Below are 20,291 nucleotides of genomic sequence, written 5' to 3' on the forward strand. Positions count from 1 at the left end.
GGCATTTCTGCCCATATATTAGCCGTCTCCTCTTATTCCTGGGAAGAGGAGGCTGTGTCAGCACACTGTCAGCATCAGAAGCCTCGCATGCCTTCCTAAGTGGTTCTGTAACGGCACGAAACTGTGACATCTATACAGCAAAATGGGGGCCCCACGGGGGAAAGGGGAATCCCACTGAGACTGGGGAACCCGTTTTTGGAGAGGCCAGCCCAGATCTGCTGCTTACTGGCAGTGCTCTGAGGACAAATGCTGTCAGGCCCCAAATGAAGCTGACTGATGGCAGTGACAGTGAAGGAGAGCACACACCCATCCTGAAAGCTCAACGCATCCATCTGGGCTCTGCCGGTGCTCAGCTTTTGGAGAAGTCTCCCAATAGTCAGCAATACCTGCCCCTGGGATTTCAAGCACGTTGCAAAGTGTCCACGGCACTTTTAGGTCCTGAGGATGCACAGGCCATGCTGAGAGAAGCACTGTCTCGAAGCAAGCTTCAAGTCCAGGGCCTGAAATCGAAGCACTAATAAATAAATAAATAAATAAATAAATATGTTAAAAAAAATAATAATAACAGCAACAACAGCAAACACAACAAAACAAAAAATTGTGGAAGGGGGAGGGAAAAAATACACCAGGAGGAAGTTTGCTTTTGTGGAAAATAATTATTAAATGCAGACCAAATGCGGAGTATAAGAAGAATGGCAGGCTGAAGTCCATCCCATAAACCAGAAAATAACTATCACACAGGTGCATGGTGAGGAGCAGGGACATGGCTCTGTCCGACCCCACTGCTGCTCGGTTCCAGCCCGGCTCGAGCAGAAAAATGTGGAGAAACCTCAGCTCCAAGCTACCAACAGAAAAATGGGAAACGGAATGAAAGTTGAAATAAATTCCCTAGGCAGAGGATGCAGTAATATACACTAACTATTTAACTGCAAAGAGTTGACAGGGATTAATGAACTAAAAAAAATATTAATGAATATTTCTCACCCATGTAGCTACGGGCACGTTCAGCTCTGCTGAGAAGTGGCATGGGAAAGGAGCACCAGGACAACCGAAAGTCATAAAGGAGGAAGAGGCAGCAGCCAGGTGTGATATAAATATGAAAACGGGACACATCTGTCAGTTCAGCCTAGTGCTGAAGGTGGCCAAATGGGAGAATAAAACAAAGGGGCCCCAGCACTAAAAACACTGCCAAGCAAAGAGAAGGGGAGCGCATACAGGGGATGTGAAGTTAGGGCACAGCCACGAGAGCTGGGAGGAAAGGGATGGAGTCGAGTACTAAAAAAAGCGCTGACCATCTGCAGGAATGACCTCGTAGGAAAAAATCCCCTCCAAGTGTCAAATTTGGACAAAGAACTCAAGGCCACTTTTCAGAAAACAGCTCAGTATCTGTCAGAAGACGGACGACAACGCAGTGCGTTTCCCTTATCTTCTTTTCTCAAGAAAAAGCACCAGTCAACACAGCTTGTAAAGCTAAACATCGTTCTTGCAAATGAAAACAAGTCAGTAATTGGAAGCCAGGACATTCCAGCTCTATATTATGCTGCAGACCATCTGACCAGAAAGCTTTAAGCATGAAATTTAGACTCTAGCATGCAGAGACGTGACTCTACTTGCATCTGTGTTGCACCGCAGCAGAGGAACGGGGCAACCCTTTTTCTAACAACTTCAAAATTCAATTACCATACGGTGTTTCATCTTAGCAGGAGGATAAGAGATGTTTTCTTGAGAATTAAAAAGATGAAAGCCTGCCTACAGCACGCTTAATGCGTCTGCATGCACTTTAGAATAGATTCCCATTTATTCTTTAGGTATGCTTGCTCTTTGTAATTAAGCTCAGCGATTAGTAGATGCTTCATGAAGTCACGAGTTGGAACAGAATCATAACCCACTAAATCAGAAAAAAATGCAACGTGATGAACAGGTCCTGGTCCTTCCTCTGCCTTCTCGTGGGGGACTTTGGGGGACTTCTCCCTGCTCTGCCCAGAGGTGCACAGCAGGCAGGCAGGGATCTCGCCCCTTATAGGGAGAGCAGTGAGCAAGCACCAGCACGTCCTGATGCGGGGGAAACTGCTATCCCATAAATCTGAAACACGTTCTGGACAACGGCAGAGTTCGCACAGACCACAAGAATTACAGGAATTAAGCCCCTTTTGTTTACAGCACTGAAAAAGAGATCTAACATCGATGCAGTGCTATAAGGGGATAGCACAGCAGTGACATTATCCAACTCAAAGTCCTGAAGCACAGACTGTACACATTTGGAAATGTTTTGCACGCTCTAAATATAAAAGGAGATTCTCCTTTTATGTCTGAGTTCTCCTATTTAGGAAGAGTCAATTAAACAACTTATCTGGAAAACCAGTAATGTAAACAAAAGCCTGCTTTCTGGAGCAGAGGTGTCAATCTTCCTTCTCTTAAAGGGTTGGTTTTAATTTTTAATGATTGTTCATCAACTGAGGTAAACGTGCCAGACACTAGAGTTACAATTCACCGAGGCCAAAAGGGTTTCTTTCCAGAGTTCCACACTGATGCTTTGTGCTTTACAGCACCCACCCACCATTCTTCAGTTTTATTTCACTGCATTTATGGTAGTGCTGTTTCTGTCACCTTCTCCTCCCTTTTTAGTTTTTATCTCTTCATAATTTTCCTAAATCCATACCTCCAACACACAGGCCTAATTCCTTCCCCATTGCACCACGGCCTGGGGCAACAAACAGCCTGAGCAGTATTATTTGGGAGAACAGCCGCCCTCTCCCTCCTGGATTTCAGAAAGGGAAGCCTGGGTGGTTTCCACATCTCTTAACCGCTGGCTGAGGCTGTCTGCTGTTTTGGGCTGATGTTCGCACATCTGTTTACATTGAGAACACAGCTATTCACCAACACCATGGCCTCATTTTTTTTTTTAAACATTAGTTTAGATTCTGCAGCTTCTCAATGTGCCACACAGATCATAAATACCCCTGCCAGAGGCAGCTCTGAGGCCATATATCTGACACTTCTTCTCCAGAGCCTTGAATGTTTTTAAAATCTCAGCAACGACCTTTTAGTGTTTCATTTGGAGATTATTGCCTTTCATCACGACACTTCTCTCTTCACAACTCCTGAATTAGTTGCAGATACAAATCTAATCTAAGTTCTGGTGTTCTCAGGCCTCACCAAGTTTATTTTATGCTGCTCTCTTTCCTCTCGATAGGTTCCTTGTACATACACATATACACACATATGCATACAACTTTATACAAACACACACATATATACATTTAATAACGGCAGGCAAAAGACAGCTGGATCCTCTGCACACCAAGGCTCATGTGAGGTCAAAACCTTCATATTCTGGAAAAAAATGCTTGGAGCTTAAAAAGCACAGGCCTAGCAAAGCAGTTACTTACCTTTGAGAAGAAGGTGACTAATGTCATTTGTGTGAAACCACAAATATTTATTTTAATGAAAAAATACTTAAAGTGTGCCACAGTGTCCATATATTCATTTGAATAGTAGTACAAAGATATGTATTTCTGAGAAAAAGTCTTAACACTGTAGAAAATAAATGTGGTTCTTAAATTATGTCAAAAGAAACCAGTAAAAAAGTAATGTTTTATACACTGGAATAAAATGAAACAGTTAGAGATAATAAATTATAATTACAGTATTTCAAATATTTGCTTCATGCTTTTTCAGCATTAGTTTCTAAATGTGTCACGTATAATATGCCCTCGGAAGCCAGCAGTCAGAATGGTCTTTCAATGGTAACGTGGACAACAGGATGTGGAGCTGAATAAAGTCCTAGAAAAATGACACCACCGCTTGTTATTTACTGATACATAAAACATCAGAACATGGCAGTTTTAGGTTTGTAAGGAACATATATTTTGTTAATGGAAATTAATTTAGTTTTTTTAATCAACTAATCTTTTATACCTTAATGAACTAAACAGCAATTATGGTCATTAACAAGTATGTCACCCAAGCACACTGCACAACTGTGCTTACGTGATGCTACACATTGTATCGGCTCTTTATACAGTCAAAGTTAACAAGAATTTGGAATAATTTCAGGTCTAATTAAGCACTGCAAAATGTTTAAAACTATAAAGTGCTTTTAAATACAAATCATTTTTGCTCTTTAGAAACAGGAAAAAATCCAAACATGCACTTAAACCTGAAACCTCCATGCCATATATACTGCAGTTTAACAGTAAGACATCAGTTTTGTGCCATTCGTTTTAAAATTTCCTTTCCCATCCCTCCCCATCCCCAGTCAAAAATTCAAATAGCATCTAAATTGGATTTGTCGGTATCGTCTTGGTCGTGCTTGTACATGAAGGTTAGAAGGAAGAGAGCAATATCCAGAGATGACCAATAGGCAGTGTGTGATGTGACTGCAGACCAGTATCTGCTCTCCACAAGACCTTCCCTGAGCTCGAAATCAATCCTGTGCTCCAGTTCCACTAGAAATTGAACGAGAAACAGAAATGTCGTTAGAACTGTATGTCAGTGGAAGAAATCCTTGCATATTTTTCTCTCAGACTTAAGTTCAGCTTGCTGTATATAAAATGAACGCAACCCCATGTTCACATTTTACAGTACACTCATATAAATCAACTGCAATTTTTAAAAACACATGCATACATTTTAACATACACACATGTAGCAAAAACCTGACCTGTGAGTGGTGCTTAGTTCAGGAAAAAACAAAACAAAACCAAAAACAGAAACTAAACCTAAAGCTTGGAAAAACCTTGCATTTTTTAAGTCGCTTTTTTCCACATAGTAATGATGGAAATCCAGTTATTTACGCACATAACTACACCGAAGTATCCAGGAAATGTTGGGACCCCCTTGGGAAACTGTCAGAATGGGTATGGCTCAGAACTTTCAGCAATAAACAAATTTTCTGCATCTCAAGCAGCTATACAGGGAGACTACACGCAATACTCCATGCCCTTTCTGAAAACGAGCAGTTCCTACATTGCACTAGCCCTTTTAATTTCCAGATTATTCCAAATACATTTCAGCAGTTATCCTTTCATTTCAATGGCTGCTTTGATTAATAACACATTCAAAGTAATTTTCACTGCGTGTTTAACTGGGCCAATGGCTAACCTATTGTGAAGGCACTTCAGTGGTTAGAAAATCTCTACAAGGAGGAATAGAATGAAAAGGACAAAACTAAAAGCCTGCTAAGCTACAAAAGCCAAAACCCCATATTGAGTAAAAAATGTAGCTATTTATCAAAGCCAATTTCAAGGAATTTTAATTCTTGGCTCCAAGACCGCATAAATGGAGCATCACACAAGCGCTGCCTCCGCAGTCATGGCACAGCAGCATCAGGGAATGACAGGCCTTCATATTTTTACAGCAGCATTTCACTGCCTTCCAAAACGCAGCAAGGAGAGGGAGTCGGAGCCTTTGCATACCAGGAGACAACCACAGTCATTTCCACTAAGATGCGTGTGTTCAAAATCAGTCTCTCTGCAGAAAAAAAAAACGCCCCGACCAACTCCGTCTCCGTTACAGAAGCTTGGGAGGAAGCCAAAACCCACTGCAAACCGTGCGGCTGTTCCCTCAGAAATGAACACTTTGGCCGTGGATTGCATCATTCTGCTTGCAGCCTCGCTGGCCTCTGCTCCACGTTCTCCTTCTATGGAGCAGGGATGGGGCTGCAGCAGAGAGGGATGCAGGGACCGTGCAGAAGGCCCTGAAGTGCAACCCCCCAAAAGGACCTCTTCAGCAGCTCCACAACACTCGCTGTCACGTTGGTCTGATTTCCTTAAGTTAGTTAGTTTCCTTAAAACAAAGCCTCTGTCCTCGATACTGACTCAGGAAGGTTATCTGTTGAAAGTAGCAGCGATCAACAGGCTGCAGTGTATCATGTGAACGCTATCACAAGATACAACAGTGCTAATGCTTGTGACTGCTTAGATTGCAAAAAGCCCCGCCTTGTAATGATTTTATTTTTAAACTTCTCAAGGATGAGTGTCTGTAAAGGAAGTACCTATATTTTTTTAAAAAAAAATGCATCTGCTAAAATTGCTCGCTATGTTCCGGGTGGTTCAGGCTAGGACAAGGACAGCCTCTGTTTCCAGTGATAAATGCCTTTGAATATGGATTGCTTCAGAATTGCAAATATATGGGCAAGTTTAAATAAAATCCATTTCATAGTACGTGGAAAGTGGGATTCTCTGCAGGAATTGTTTTGCTTTCCCCAGTGACAGTCTAGAAACTACTGACGTACAGATCTCATCAGCTGGAACTCATACACACATATATGTGTGTGTATACACAACAGACACAAGTACATAAACCTCTTTCAAGAGGAAAAAAAGATAACGGGGAGAACAAAGTCAGTCCTTGGACAGCCTTCACAGAATCACAGCACGGCTGAGGCTGACAGGGTTCATCTGGTGCAACCCCAGCCCCAGCAGGGCCCCCCCGAGCAGGGTGCTCAGCCCCATGGCCAGGCGGCTGCTGGAGATGTCCCCGAGGAGCCTCCCAAGCCCTGGGCAGCCTGTGCCTCAGCCTCTCCTCACAGGGAGGTGCTCCAGGCCCCTCAGCACCTCAGGGGCCCTATTTGGGCTCTCCCCATCATGCCCGGGTCTCTCTAGTACTGGGGGGGCCAGAACTGGACCCAGAACTCCAGGTGTGGCCTCCCCAGTGCTGAGGATGGGGCAAGGATGTCCCTCCTGACCTGCTGGTGACACTTTGCCTCATACAGCCAAGAAATCATTAAACTTCTTCGCAACAAAGGCACATCACTGTCTTCACTGTCTGAGATTCAAAAAGAACAGACTCAATTTTTTATCATTTTAGAGCAAACCAACAAAACTAAACAGAGGCATACGTTATGGTATTTCCAACCCCACCACCCCCAACACACACACGCGGCCCACTGGAGGCCTTGTTCCCACAGGGGATGTAAGGGGGACTAGTCACTAACATGTGGGTTCGAGAAAGCCTGAGCTGCTTTGTGAGAAAGGCGGCGTTCCAACAGTAGTGGCCCTCTTGTCGTCCCCCTCTCCTCCATCTTTCCCGGCCTCAGGCAGCTGTGTTGTACTAGAACGACCAAATCTTGAAAAAAGCATCCCTCCGAGGCCCTTCCCAATGCTCGCAGCTCCTGCATTCAGCACGGAGAGAAAAAAAAACACAAACACAAGCAGAAGAGCAGCTAAATCAAACTGCAAATTAAAGTCACTGTAGCACCCATCAATTAGAGCTGAATGATGGAAAACACTATTCATGCTTTTCTAGGGTGGGAACGGCTTATCTGACTTAAGCGTACGCTGCTTACCATGAGACTAATCTAGTGTAGAAGCAAAAGCTATAATTTGGAAACTGTAGTTAAGGGAACAAAAATACAAAATAACACTTTTGAACTTTCAAAGGATGTGTTGTAATTCCTCTTTCATAAAAAGTTGAGGACTAAGACAAAAACGTTTTATAACAGCGCTAGTACTTTCTGAACATAAGGATCCCATCGGGACATTTAAGACACTCCTTTCGTTAAGGGTTCTTATGTTGACATAAGCCTTACGGAGATTTAGAAATGCCATATCACCCTTACTATTTTGGTTGCTCAGGAAGAAGGGTACAAAAGTTAAGAACAAATCTGTGTTGTTTTCTCCTGACTTTGCTGCCACCTTATGGACAAGACATTAAAGTTACTATGGTAAAACAGCAAAAAGCAGTGTACTGTGAGAGAACACTGCTTTGGAACACTGTGTATTTTTACTTGAGGACTAAACTGCTCTTATACACTCTATTTATTAGATTGGAAAGATTCCTTGTGCTAGGTCACATTAACCTTCTTCCAAATATCACATAGAGAGCTAAAGGAAGTCCTTGAGTCAACAAAAACTACAATTGCATGCTCAAATATAAGCTCCAGTGAAAGTGAATTTAATCTGAACTAAATCAGAGCTTATTTTGAATCAGAAAGCCAGAAGGGGACAGACTTCCTAACTAAGCAGCCTGAATTTCCCTCAGTAAAATGATGAATTAAATAGAACTGTAATACTTTATATGGAGTGATTTTTCTCCTATTTGTCAATGGCAGAACATGTAGTCACAAAACAAGCTTTAAAACATTTTTCCATGAAGTACAGTGGAAACTATTAAACCCCCAGGATGTTACCTCAATAAGCCAGACAACAATAAGGCGGCAATAGCATAAACTCCCTGACCCACATCCTCTCCCTTCAAGACTTGACTCCAGTGTATTATGTAAACTATCTTTACTTCAAAGTAAATGTTAGTTTGGATTAAAACAAGCAATACACCTACACAGAACAAACACTAAAAATAGCCAGCAATAGCTTGCTGACAGTTGCACCTTAAACACCACACCACAGAGCAGTGAAGCTATACAAGAAGATGCTATATAAAAAAAGGACATAAAAAGCAATTACCCAATATACTGGCTTTGCCTATGTTTGTTATAGACTCCCCGTAGTGGCGTCGAACCATGACTGGTGAAGTAGTTGGGCTTGGTACAGTTGAAGCACTTTCGCCGTCAGTTACTGAGGTAGGTTCTTTTGTTGGGTTGAGAAAACTTGGCTTCATATGCTCGTAAGGTAGAGGGTTTGCAGTGTTGTACCAGTGGATCTGGACAGGTGAAATGTTGCTGTAGTGTTTCAGAATTAAAGGCTCTAACCTATAGGCCTGCAAGAATAATTCAGAAAATACTGAGAGAAAATACGCAAGAAAAATTCCCAAACAGAGTCTTCTCCAACCTCAAATCCAAAATATCTGTAACAAGTAAAGCCTAGAAAATGACAAAGTAATGGCATTATACTCTGGTTCAATTATTTTCACCGCCTGGGAGATACATTAGCTGCCCAGTTGCTTATACACACACATTTGCATATTTTTCTGCAACAGCTTTGCTAGCCATTCCTCTTACTGACACAAAAACTGCTATTAACAGATGTTTATCATTATGCTTGGAAAGACTACACTTCACACAAGTTAAACTGATTCTGCACAGTGAAACAGAGTGGAAAACCAACTATGTGAACATTTTGTTTGATAAATCTTCACTGATCCCTGCACAAACCGTGAACTGGAAGGGCATTTGTATGTCTATTAAAAAGTCACTTTCTATTGATTCTTTGTTTATTTTTCATGTTTACTTAGCTATAGAAAAGGGTTCTGCATGTATTTATCCCAGAATTAAGTAAAGTTACTATTTGCTGACTGTAGCCTGACCAATCATCCTAGGTGTCCCAGGAAAATTCTGTTTTTGGAGTTGCTAGAGCTGAAGATGATCAGAGGAGCAAGAACCAGCATTTTTGGAGTCAAAAGATACCCGGCTTCAGGTAGAGTTTAAAACCAAAAACACCCCCAAATTACTGTTCTACAGTAACCATGAAACTCCCAAATCAGACTTCTATCAAAGAAGTTGCTGAGGCAATACAGATCAGAAGCCCAACATCCTGCCTTTGATAGCAGTGAATACTGTCTGCCTATGGAAGAGCTTAAGGACAGGGCAAAGCTATACCAACACTTCCTTCCCAAGTCCTATCCCACCCTCTAACAATCTGTTTGTTTTCCCAAGGGGTCCTTGAATAACGTCTTTGATTTTCTGCAGTATCTTGTGAACTGCTTGTGTGCGTTTCTTTTAACAGCAGTAGTCTCTTTGGACACATGACGTTTAACAGAAGTCAGTAAGTTATATAAAAGTTGGAACTACAGTGAGAAATTTCATGTCTTTGCAAAAAAAGTTGAGTATTCTCACATCTTACCGTTACTAATATGAAAAGAGAAGCAAAGTATATGATATTTAAGGCAATTATTTGTAGAAAATATTCAACAGTTATACAATAATCGTTAAGACATAGTCCTGTGCTGTAACACACTTGCGTTGATTCACATGCTTTGAAGATCACATATTATCACACAGCTGATGCTTAAAAACACTCAAGGCAAAAGCTTGCAACTGCAATTACAACTCACCACTGGATCTGTTGGATGAAAAATATTTAGTAAGCGGTTACAAATTGTTCTGGGCAGAATATGATCTTGACTACCGCTGTTTCCTGGACGGATGCCACGCAATGCCAAAAACACTGCTAATGGAGATCCCATACAGAAGAAATTCTCAACCTAAGGAGAGATTTCATCTACGTTAATAAGGGAAGTAATGCTTTCTAACATGGCTGGATTTGATTTCTCTGCTTCATAACCAAGAGACTCGTACAGTATTAGTAACTCAAAACAGGGAAGAGCACTATAACATCCATAGTGTGACATAACAGGTTAAGTTTCCCATTTCCCTTTGCTGTCAGAAGAGAATTATTACATGTTGTGGTGCTGCATAGTTCAAAAAACTGAAAAACAAGTTGGATAATTGAACTGAAATGAGTCTACTAACACTGGAAGGGGTAAGGTGAGAAGAATTTGGAAGACACTGAGGAAATGTGATGAGTTTCACAAGACTGAAGTCTGATTTCTCTTTCCAAAGTCTACCACAGCCCCTCAGTCTCACCCTCGCCAAGTATGCCAGGACACATTTTGCTACGTACACCATCAAGGAAGTAGAAATGCAAACTAAACTGAGGATTAAAGACAACACACAGCATTCTCATGGTAGTCACGCACACATATACAGGCTGGTACATCCTCTTAAAAATATCTGGTGTTCAGTGAACAGGATGGTGCTTGTCAAAAGTGCCACCACATCACGTGTTAGGAACCACTACCTAGGTACAGCACACCGAGCTACCCTGCAGGCTACTCCTGTTGTCCAAAGCTACCGTGACTTTGCTCCAAAAGGACTGCCTTTAGCAAGCTGAGTGAATCCGGACTGCAATCACTAACCCATCTGACACAGGTCACTGAACATGCATCAGTGGTAACGACTTTTGGTCACTACCAACCTGGGCCGGGATTCAACAGTGACCCAGAGGTGAATGGCTTCGTATCCCATTACCAATCCTCAGACATCGTCTCCTAGAAACATCAAATGTAAAACTCTGTAGTCAAAAGTATTTTCAGAAGTCAAAGATACTTTAGCTTTTAGAATATCTTCTTATATGAGAGATTAATTTTACCATTATCAGAACTTCACTGGAACTTTCCCAATTGTAGTGCCAATTTGCAAGGCACTGCAACCAAGCAACTATCAATGCACTGCTGCTGAACTGGCAAAAGAAATGATTTAATTCCTGCTAAGTGCACGTGGAGAATGTCTGGATTCCCACACGCCTTCACTGTATGTCAGCACATGGAGCGAGGGTGTGGAAATAATGGTCTGTTTCATCTATCAGATTCCAGCCCTGAACAAAACATTCTTCCTCCTCTTACTTGGCACTGGTACTCCACCTCTTCCATCCAGAAGAACGCGCAAGTCCCAATTCAATAGAAAAAAATCTAGGTCTTCAGTAAAGCTATTCAATGTCATATGCTGCAAAGCACTGCTCGCTGTCATCTGTGTTATTACTCTGGCCTAGTTCAAAGCAGCTCTTCTTTCTTTTAATTAAACTTTACAAAGAGCCTTACATTCTTGCAGTTTGGACAAAAAGCTTTCTCATCTTTAAATACAATAGGACCAGACATTCACTGTGTAATCCTTTAAACTGAGTAACTAACTTCTAACCCTGGCCATCTGATACGCCTGTATACCACATTGGGAGTACACAATTATGGCCTTTCTGCTTCAGGAAGAAATCAGAAAGTGACCGCCACCTTAACGCTTGCTTGGAGATAGTTTAAAGATGTTTTAATGAATTCACCTTAGGCAAGTACAGACTAGGTGAGAATCTCAAAAGGTAAATATTTGCAATGGTTACAAGGTACATGGCTTTTATTCCATTGTTTCTTCTGGTAAACAGAAGATTAACAGCACCCACAGGCAGATGACATTTTCTTGGACCACAGTGTTCTTTCCTACGTATTTTCTTACATGTGCAAGCCTTTCAACGTGATCTTCCAGCTCTTTCATTTCCTCTGGAAATGTTTACAAAGACAAAAGTACCAAACGGAGGGTACTTTAAGGGGTGGCAATGGATCAATACCAAAGCAGCACACACTAAAAATCGACAGTGAGTCTTCCAAAAATAAAGTCCTTTAAATTGCAGCCATTAGACTCTTAGCACTGCTGCAAAGTGGCTGAAGAGAAGACTAGGATTTGATGAAACCTGCTGGGAACAGAGGACTAAAATCTTCCCAGAAAGCATCTATTAATTTTGATGTTTCTCCATGAAGCAGGAGTGAGGCACTTCACATACACTTCACTGTAAATGTTTAAGAGCAGAGAAGCAATTTTTAAGAACATGACCTTTCGGGATAGCACTTTTCTGCCGGCTATGATTCATAAGCAGAAGTCATAATTAATTAATTTTTACGTTAAGCAGAAGCTGAGCCAAATAGTCATCCATTCAACTTAAGACTGACGTTTTTTCAGAATGAAGAGAAAAATAAAATAGCTGAATGAGACAACAGAAGTAAGACAGCGCAGCTCCTTTGTGCATAAATGAGTGTGGGGGATAGATGAACATGTTCAGTGGTGAAGTTAAAATAGAAGAGACAGAAAGCAATTACAGTTTACATTTATGTTCTGCCTTTTAGCCTGGAGGATCCCAAATTTCCTCCCACAGAGAGGAAATACAGACCTCTCCAGCAGCCTCTACCCATTCCTTTGCCCAGAAACGTTCTGCAGTTTTAACACAAAGAACAGAGAGTATCCATCAGTATTACATGGGGAATTTAACTGGACAGTTGTGCGTGGAACTACTCTGGCACATTTCTGTATTCAGTTTAAAGTCTTCCTCCTCTCCGATAAGGTTGCCCATCAGCATCCTATTAAACACTTATAGTTCTTGTACATGTGGTAGAACACTAATATCCTACATAAATTTGTTGTTTTTGTCAATATTGACATCACTGTTACATGAAGCTATATAGAAACCACAGGGTGAAGTACAAGCTGGAGCTTCTCCTGGAAGAGCTTCTGTAACCATAGGTGAATTAGAAGTGCTAAGGAATCACGAAGCACTTTGGGCCAGCACCTTAACAAGTCCAGACTTAAATTAATTTCCATTCCCCAGTACTAGGGAGCAACTGAGGCACATCCTGCTCTCCCCTTCTATATTGTGATTGAATATCACCTCACAACACTGTTATCTTCATGAACCACAGAGTCATAAAGAGGTATGTATCACACCATTCCCCACGTTTTCATTTTCTGGCTAATCTTTTTCATTACAACTGTATGTACCCATTTGGTTGTGCAATACAGCCTAAGGAGATCAGGGACTACAGAGTCCAGCTGCCTGCATAGCACAGACCACAGTAATTTGTGGATCAAGCATTTGCACTGAATAGTAGTAACTCATGACCATCCAGAGCTCTGGCCTGGCATGAAAGAGCCAAGGTGCTTACTAGTCAGTACCTCCAAAGCAGTTCCTTCTCTTTCAACAAGCTAGTAACCCTCAGATAGCTGGACTGGCTTGCTCATGAGCAACAATTTTTCAATGTCATCCTGTAGAAAACCTCCCTTGGCAGAGGTCTTTTGCCATCGGATTCACAGAAAGCCTCCTTCTTCCCCTGGAGGTCTCCTCACCTCCCCTTGAGGTCTGTCTCCAGCGCAGTACTCAAGCAATGGGAGTCACCAGAGTAAAACACTACTTTACACTAGGAGCACTAGCATAAAGAAGTCAAATGTCTTTCTTTTAATCAGGGTAAGAAAAAGGATGCACAGTGTTGGAAAAATACCTAGCAGCAATTTGGTTTGATACAGTCCTCTCCTTCTACCTTTCTTTTCCCCTCCCTTGCTGCTTCCTCTAAAAAGCATCTGTTCAAAGAAATCTTCAGTTTAAGCAGAGCTGAGTGAAGAGTCATCTTTGCACAGAGCTGAAGGAGTATCAGTCTGGCTCCAGCTTCTTTGATGGCAGAGATAATGGCACAACATGTGTTTTTAAGCCGTAATAAAAAATGAGAAGGCTATGACAAATTGAATTATGGTTAGTTTCCTCTTTTTCATGGCTCAGGATTGACCTTGGCTTCTGGAAGTGCTTCTGAACTCAGAAGGAAAGAAAAATGGCAAGTTAAGAGCAATGATCTATTTTCTTCCCATCTATCATGTCACATTTTTTATCATTTAATATTTTAGGATATAGTAGAGCAAATATAAAGTGTTGTGTATAGCACGAAGAAGCTAGAAAATGTCTTTTTCCAGTAACATAAATCCTAGCAATTTACAGAGCTGATTAGGAAGCAATCTATTAGGAAGCAATTCATGAGACTGAAAGTAACTTGTCCTAACTGTCAGACCAGAGTAATTTGGAAGGAAAATCCACTGCTGGAGGAAATTCCATCAGATTTCCTCAGAGGTGTGACATGTTAGAAGGAGTCCCCAAAGAAAATGGATTAGTTGACAAAACAGAAGTGAAAATTTTTAAGATACGTGATTGGTGTAGTTTGCCAAATGGCTTTTACCTTCCCACACAGTTGTGTGTGTGTGTAATGTAACAATCTATACAGTGGCTTATGTATTTACATATAAATACATATATTTGTAATAAAATGTAATATATGAATGTAGTAACATGTTTACACACATCCATACATATTCAAACTCTTCTACCAACATTATGTCTATGGACATGGAAAAAAAAAAAAGGCAGAATAACTCAAGTGCACTTTTACTGCAAGCAGAACATTTAGTAAAAACCCAGACATACATACCTTAAATTTTAAGACAGGTGTTTTTGATATGGTGGATGCCTTTAAGCCTTGTAACCTCTCCTCAATCTCTCTCAACCTAGAAAATAAGGAGATCTTTCTGAGATACAAAAAATAAAATAAAATAAAATAAAATAAAAAATAGCATTAACTTCTCTGATTCAAGCAGGCATTCCTGGAGGATCCAAGAGTTTTGTTTGCTAGGAACAAAACTGATGATGCCTGCTGATTTTTTTTTTTTCCTTTGAGGCAGTCCAGTTGATTAAGATCAATGCTTGTGAAATCCCGTTTCTCTGACAACAGGAGGAATCAATCAAGACATGACAGTTTCCTTGTTCATCACCCCAAGAACTTGGCTATCTGCCTTCCTAAAGAGCAGGTGTCTCACATCCTGCTTCCTTGGTGGTTTTGCACCCTAATCATCTGGTTTTTGTTTGTTTGCTTCCTTTAACCAGAGACACAGAAAACCCCATGGCTCAAGCATTATGGAGCTCTATATTTCGGTGGAGTATCTGTAGGACAGCATCCCACATTTTCAACTATCATGAAAAAAGGTCATTTACTTGTTCTTCTAGTCAGCATAAATTCAATAATAATAATAATAAAGAACAGCTACAATACAAAATGCCTCCTATATAGGTAGAGCATTATGCCCTCTTCAGTGGAGGAAAAAACCAACTTCTTCAAGTTCTCCTAAAGCATTTTACAAACAAAAATGTTAAGCTTAACCTCTGTCATTCTGATGAGGGAGAAACAAGTCTGGAGCTAAAGCTTTCTGAAAAGTGGTACTCTCAAAAAAGTTACTATGCTTTAACGAATGTGTCTTAAAAAAGAAGGTATGTGGAATGCTCGACTATTGTGAACTCCTTTCGAAGGGTTCCAATAAATTAACTCATGTTATTCTAAAATGTAGAATATTTATACATGCTGTCATATACCCTACTCAGGCATAAGTATTTCCAGAAATCCACTACGTACTTGACAACCTTACAACACTAGGAATTCAGAAGAAAGCAAATATAAAACTGGCATCCTGTAGCATTTAAGACTGCATGACACTAAGGTGGTTCATGAACAGGAGAGCCACTCTATCTATTGCAGAAGTGCCTGTGTGAAATGGTACTTGAATTACCACGGATGAAACCTGAAACACTTCAGTGAACGCCTAAGGAGCTGGAGTGTAAGTGTGAAAATGGTAATTTTTCACTACTTACATGCCAGTAATATGCCTGAAAGCTAGCTTTACCACTAGGCAAGATTATTTGGTCTCTTACTTCCCTTCTCTCAGAAAGGTTGCACTTTACCCAGCCTTGCAGCTGTTAAGAGATGTTCTGTACCAATCTCTAATTACACACATACTGATTTCAAGCACTGCAAGAGATCTGATGCTGTATTAATGCTTCCCAAGTGCCACCAGTACTAAGATAGGTTTCTAGAAGGCACAAAAAGAACCATGACCGTAATTTATCCTCGCCTTCCCACTGAAAGACTGAAGTTCAAGCTCCTATTATTAGATTCTCTATTTACAAGGGCCTCATAGCACCTTGAAATCCAGGTTAGAATGGGGAAGGGACCTACAATGTCCCCTAATACTGAGAATCCCTACCAATGCTTGTAAGGCACCAAAACCAAGATCCAATCTGCCACAATGGGCAGTGCTGCTTTGCGTGCAGAACTGCATTAACATTTCCAAATGGCAGCAGGCAGAAATTGGTAAATGATCCGCAGCAGAGCAGTAATCCCATAAGCCCAATCACAGTAATCACAGCATCTGTAATCCAGCTGGTGCAGCTCAATTTCCAAGCTGAGCCTTGGAGAAAACTTCTCATTTTCTCCAGAAACTTAGAAATTTCACTACTCAGGTTCTGAGTATTTCAGCTCAATGTCCACCTGCGAGCTACTTTGCTGTGTTTCTCAAGTCTCTTGAGGGCTAACGGCCTGACCTTCTCCTTTCCCTCCTGGCTAGGAGCAGCTCTCAGTGCCTGCAGGCAGTAAGCAGCAGCTACTTGTTTGGTTTTGGTACAGCCCTTAGGATATAGGTTCAGAGCTCTTATTAGCAGTACCAGCTACCTCTGGCTGCTTAGTCCTGTGTTCAGCTCTTACCACTGCCATTCAGCATCACCAGAGGAACAGCAGCCACAAAAGATAACAGCCATGCTGGGTTCTGGAAACACCCAAAGGACATCATCTAGGGATGTGTTTTTTTTCCCTTTCATAATCAGAAGGGGATGCATTACCGTTGTTTGGTTAGGTAAAGTTCTTCAAGTAAACGTTGCTCCTCGTAACTCATCCAACTCTCCTCGAGCTCCTCCTCCTCCTTCTGCAGCAACTGCTCGTAAAGCCTGACGGGGTTCCAGCCAGTCATAATGTCATAGGTGATGACACAGCCCAGCGAGTGGGACACGATCGAGACTTTCCCTCCTTTCTCCTCAAATTCTGGATTCCGAGAGCAGAAAAGCGTGTAGAGTCGGTTCAGCTCCTGCTGCAGCCCCTTGACAAGCTGTTTTAAGACAGTAGAGGGAGAAAGTTTAACAACATCATCTTAACACTCCTGTTTGTGCATACTCATGCACTACAGAGACCAGCTTCTTGAGCATGCAGACTGAACAAGCACGATGGTCTATTTGCATAGGTTCAGGAGGTGAACAAAGCCTTAGGGTCGCTTCAACTCTTTTGCTGTTCTAGAAACAGACCTCAAAATGCTCACCTGCAGAACAGATGAACGTGAGGGGCACTGGGTTTCTGATGGCAGCAACATGACTGTCACTGACCCCAGTTGTTCACCTCTTCCCTCCATGCCCACCAGGAACCACCAGACCATGTGGTAACCCTAAAACTGCTGCACTGCACAGCCTGAGGCATGATATTGAAAGAAACCCTCAAATGAATAACAACCGTGCGTGAATTACTCAGCAACATCCTCACGAGATAAGCAATAGGTCTCTGTTTTCACTAGCAGCCCATTTGCTTGTTTCTTCCCCCATTTCTCCCTCTCAGCACTAAGTTTCTCCTCTGCTAGAGGTTCAGCTCTGTTTCTAACTACGGAGGCTGGAAGGAGCCTGGGCCACACGATCTGGAACCAGTTTGCATCTCTGCGACAAGCCCTGCACGTAAATGTTCCCTTCTCTATTCATCAAAACGAAATATCAGCATTCCTACCTCACTGCAAGGGACTGGGAAGATAAATCCACTAAAACTGATATGCTCAGACACTGAAGCGACAGCCTAAATGGGTTCTGAGAAAATATCCCAACCTGCTTTTGGATCTTTGTAAAGCATACTTCATCTCATTCAGCCTTTCATTATTCTGCCCACTGCCTATCTACAAGGAGGCTTTCTATCCTACTTCTACTCCTACCATATCACACCCAACGTATTTTTTTCCAAAGAAATCAGAATGAAATAATGCTGGTAAAGAACAAAAAGCCTCACCTCAAGCAAAAGGAAGATAGGGGAAGAGAAAGAGTATAAATGAGACAGGTAAAGCTAGAATTTAAACATTTGATATAAACAATGCTAAGAAACAGAGTGGGTATTTACTGGTTAAAGGTTTCTGGGAGATATTGGAGGAAAAATAGGAATGTAACATAGTTCTCAGACATCATAAGCTAATCTTATGATAATCTTATGATACTACCAAAATAAATACAGATTGGCCCTAAGTTAATTGAATCTCCTAGAGGTTTATCTGCTTCCAATCCTATACTCGTGTACATAAAAATAAATGTTAAGATTCACAGAAATAATTTTTAAAGAGAAATGAGAAAGCCAGAAGATTTAGAAATGTGACAAAACAAAAAGGCAGCTTTACTTGTGCTATTCAGCATGGTGACTGAGCAATGCTTCCCGACTGTGGCACAGAGGAGGACAAACAAGAAATTGCAAATCATTTCCTTGTTAGCAACAGGAAATTAGAGCTATAGAACATGTAATTTGAGCATGATTTTTCAAGTGCCTGAATCATTACTGAATATAAATATGAATGGCACTAGGACTGTCAGTGTCTGATGCACTCTTTGCTGAGATAGAAACCACACAAGCCCTATCCCTCACAGCACTGTGAAATGATTAACAAAGCCTTGCGACAGCTCAAAGAGGAAAATATCAACATTCCCATTTTCAAGTCTTTTCACTGCGACGCGTTTGGCACTATGCAGACTTTGGGTGCAGCTTTCACACATGAACAAACAGGCAGAGGTTTTTAGCAAGAGCTGAAAATAGAAATCAGGACTTGCTTTGGCTGGCTGGCATTTTCTCCGGTTAAAAAAAGGTTTTGATTACAATCCAGAACAAAATAACAGATCTGTTGAAACCAAAGCGGTTCAGGATTGTTGCCAGGAGCTCAGAGATAAGAGGGAATGCTGCTCTCTGGTGTCTGTGTGCCTGGCTGTTGTGGTACCCTCCGAGGGAGCTGACACACATCGTCCTGCCATCGGGGACCTCAGCAGGGAGCCTGGGACCCCCAGACACGCAGTAGGTGCTCTGGCTGGAGCACGGGCTCCTGGGTTCAGAGCAGGCAGTGCAGAAACGCCAAGCAGGCTGGTGCTGGACTCATCGTGGCTTCCAGGTACTCTGTCAGTACAGAAGGGAGAGGAGCAATGCCGTCTCATCTTAAAAATCCTTAACAAGCTAAACCTGAAGATCCTAAGCAATACATGCCAACATGCAACATTTTTTTTTCTCTGATGGGAAGTTAGAAATAACAGCTCAGCTACTCTCCTGTGTTGCTTGTTGCATTAAAGCTGTTGTCCCCAGTGTGCTGCCCAACTTAACTCAATAGTCCTGTGTTCTTTCTCCTTTACCATAGTCTTATTTCGGAGGAACAGCAGACACCTTCCAGGAAGGATCTTCTGTCAGCCTGCCCACTGCCCATCGGCACAGTAGTAAGTACATAAGTAACCTTCTGGCATCATGGCATTTCCTTATGAAGCTTTTGTTCTCTTGCCATTTTGGGGCGTAATACAGCAAATTCCTGGAAAGTCCTGGTTGGACACAATATCTAACCTTGCTTTTGACCGTCCTGCTCCTTAAAAACATGTTGTTACTGAGGAGATAGGCAAAAACATGGACAGCAACGAAACTGTTTGTGGATTTCCAAGTAGCAGTATATTTAAGTTTGCAAACCAGAGCACAATATATTTAATTCAAACTAGATCATCTGACAGATACTGTTTGTAAAATCCAAATCACCAGTTACCTAACTTTGTAGATTTGCTCTAGTAAAGCCTCCAGGTTTTGAAGCACTATGACTGGTTAATTTTTCTGCTATGACAAAAACAACTCTGATCAGACAACTGATCCTTTCGATATACAGTAAGGAAAAAAAAAAAAAACAACAGAAGGAAAAGAAAAAGCAGGTTCGTTTTAAGTCCCAGCTACAAAATTATTTAGTTAAGCAGTCTATAAAGTTAAGATATTATTTAATCCTGATCTGCTTTCTTAGTCTTAAAAAGCACACAATACCCTGACCTGTAAAACAAAAGCTTGTTTTGAAAAGGGTTTTAGCCTGGCAAGTATAATGTGAAGTGCTTTCAGATCTGTTTTGTAGTTACAGCCTGAACATATCCTAACCCACCATTATAAATACCTTCTATAAATATCAGTTGTCCTTA

At 41.5% G+C, this 20,291-nt stretch overlaps 1 protein-coding gene across 6 annotated transcripts in view; it reads right to left on the bottom strand.

Annotated features, from left to right (window-relative positions):
- Positions 1-3,178: 3,178 nt before the first annotated feature.
- DDHD1 (DDHD domain containing 1) overlaps positions 3,179-20,291 on the bottom strand; it is a 65,804-nt gene continuing 48,691 nt past the window's right edge. Inside the window, exons 9-14 of one of the 6 annotated variants that reach the window (XM_082761775.1) lie at positions 16,917-17,179; positions 14,683-14,758; positions 9,952-10,101; positions 8,406-8,658; positions 6,938-7,114; positions 3,189-4,448 (exon numbers count right to left, since the gene is read on the bottom strand). In XM_082761775.1, the coding sequence (XP_082617901.1) occupies positions 4,267-4,448; positions 6,938-7,114; positions 8,406-8,658; positions 9,952-10,101; positions 14,683-14,758; positions 16,917-17,179 (1,101 nt within the window). In that variant the 3' untranslated portion in view covers positions 3,189-4,266. Of the gene's footprint in view, positions 4,449-6,937; positions 7,115-8,405; positions 8,659-9,951; positions 10,102-14,682; positions 14,759-16,916; positions 17,180-20,291 lie in introns of all 6 variants that reach the window. The other 5 variants (XM_082761776.1, XM_082761777.1, XM_082761780.1 and 2 more) reach the window with 5 other exon arrangements.

This window comes from Aythya marila (genome assembly GCF_965140915.1).
Source record: "Aythya marila genome assembly, chromosome: 5".
NCBI classification, from domain to species: domain Eukaryota; kingdom Metazoa; phylum Chordata; class Aves; order Anseriformes; family Anatidae; genus Aythya; species Aythya marila.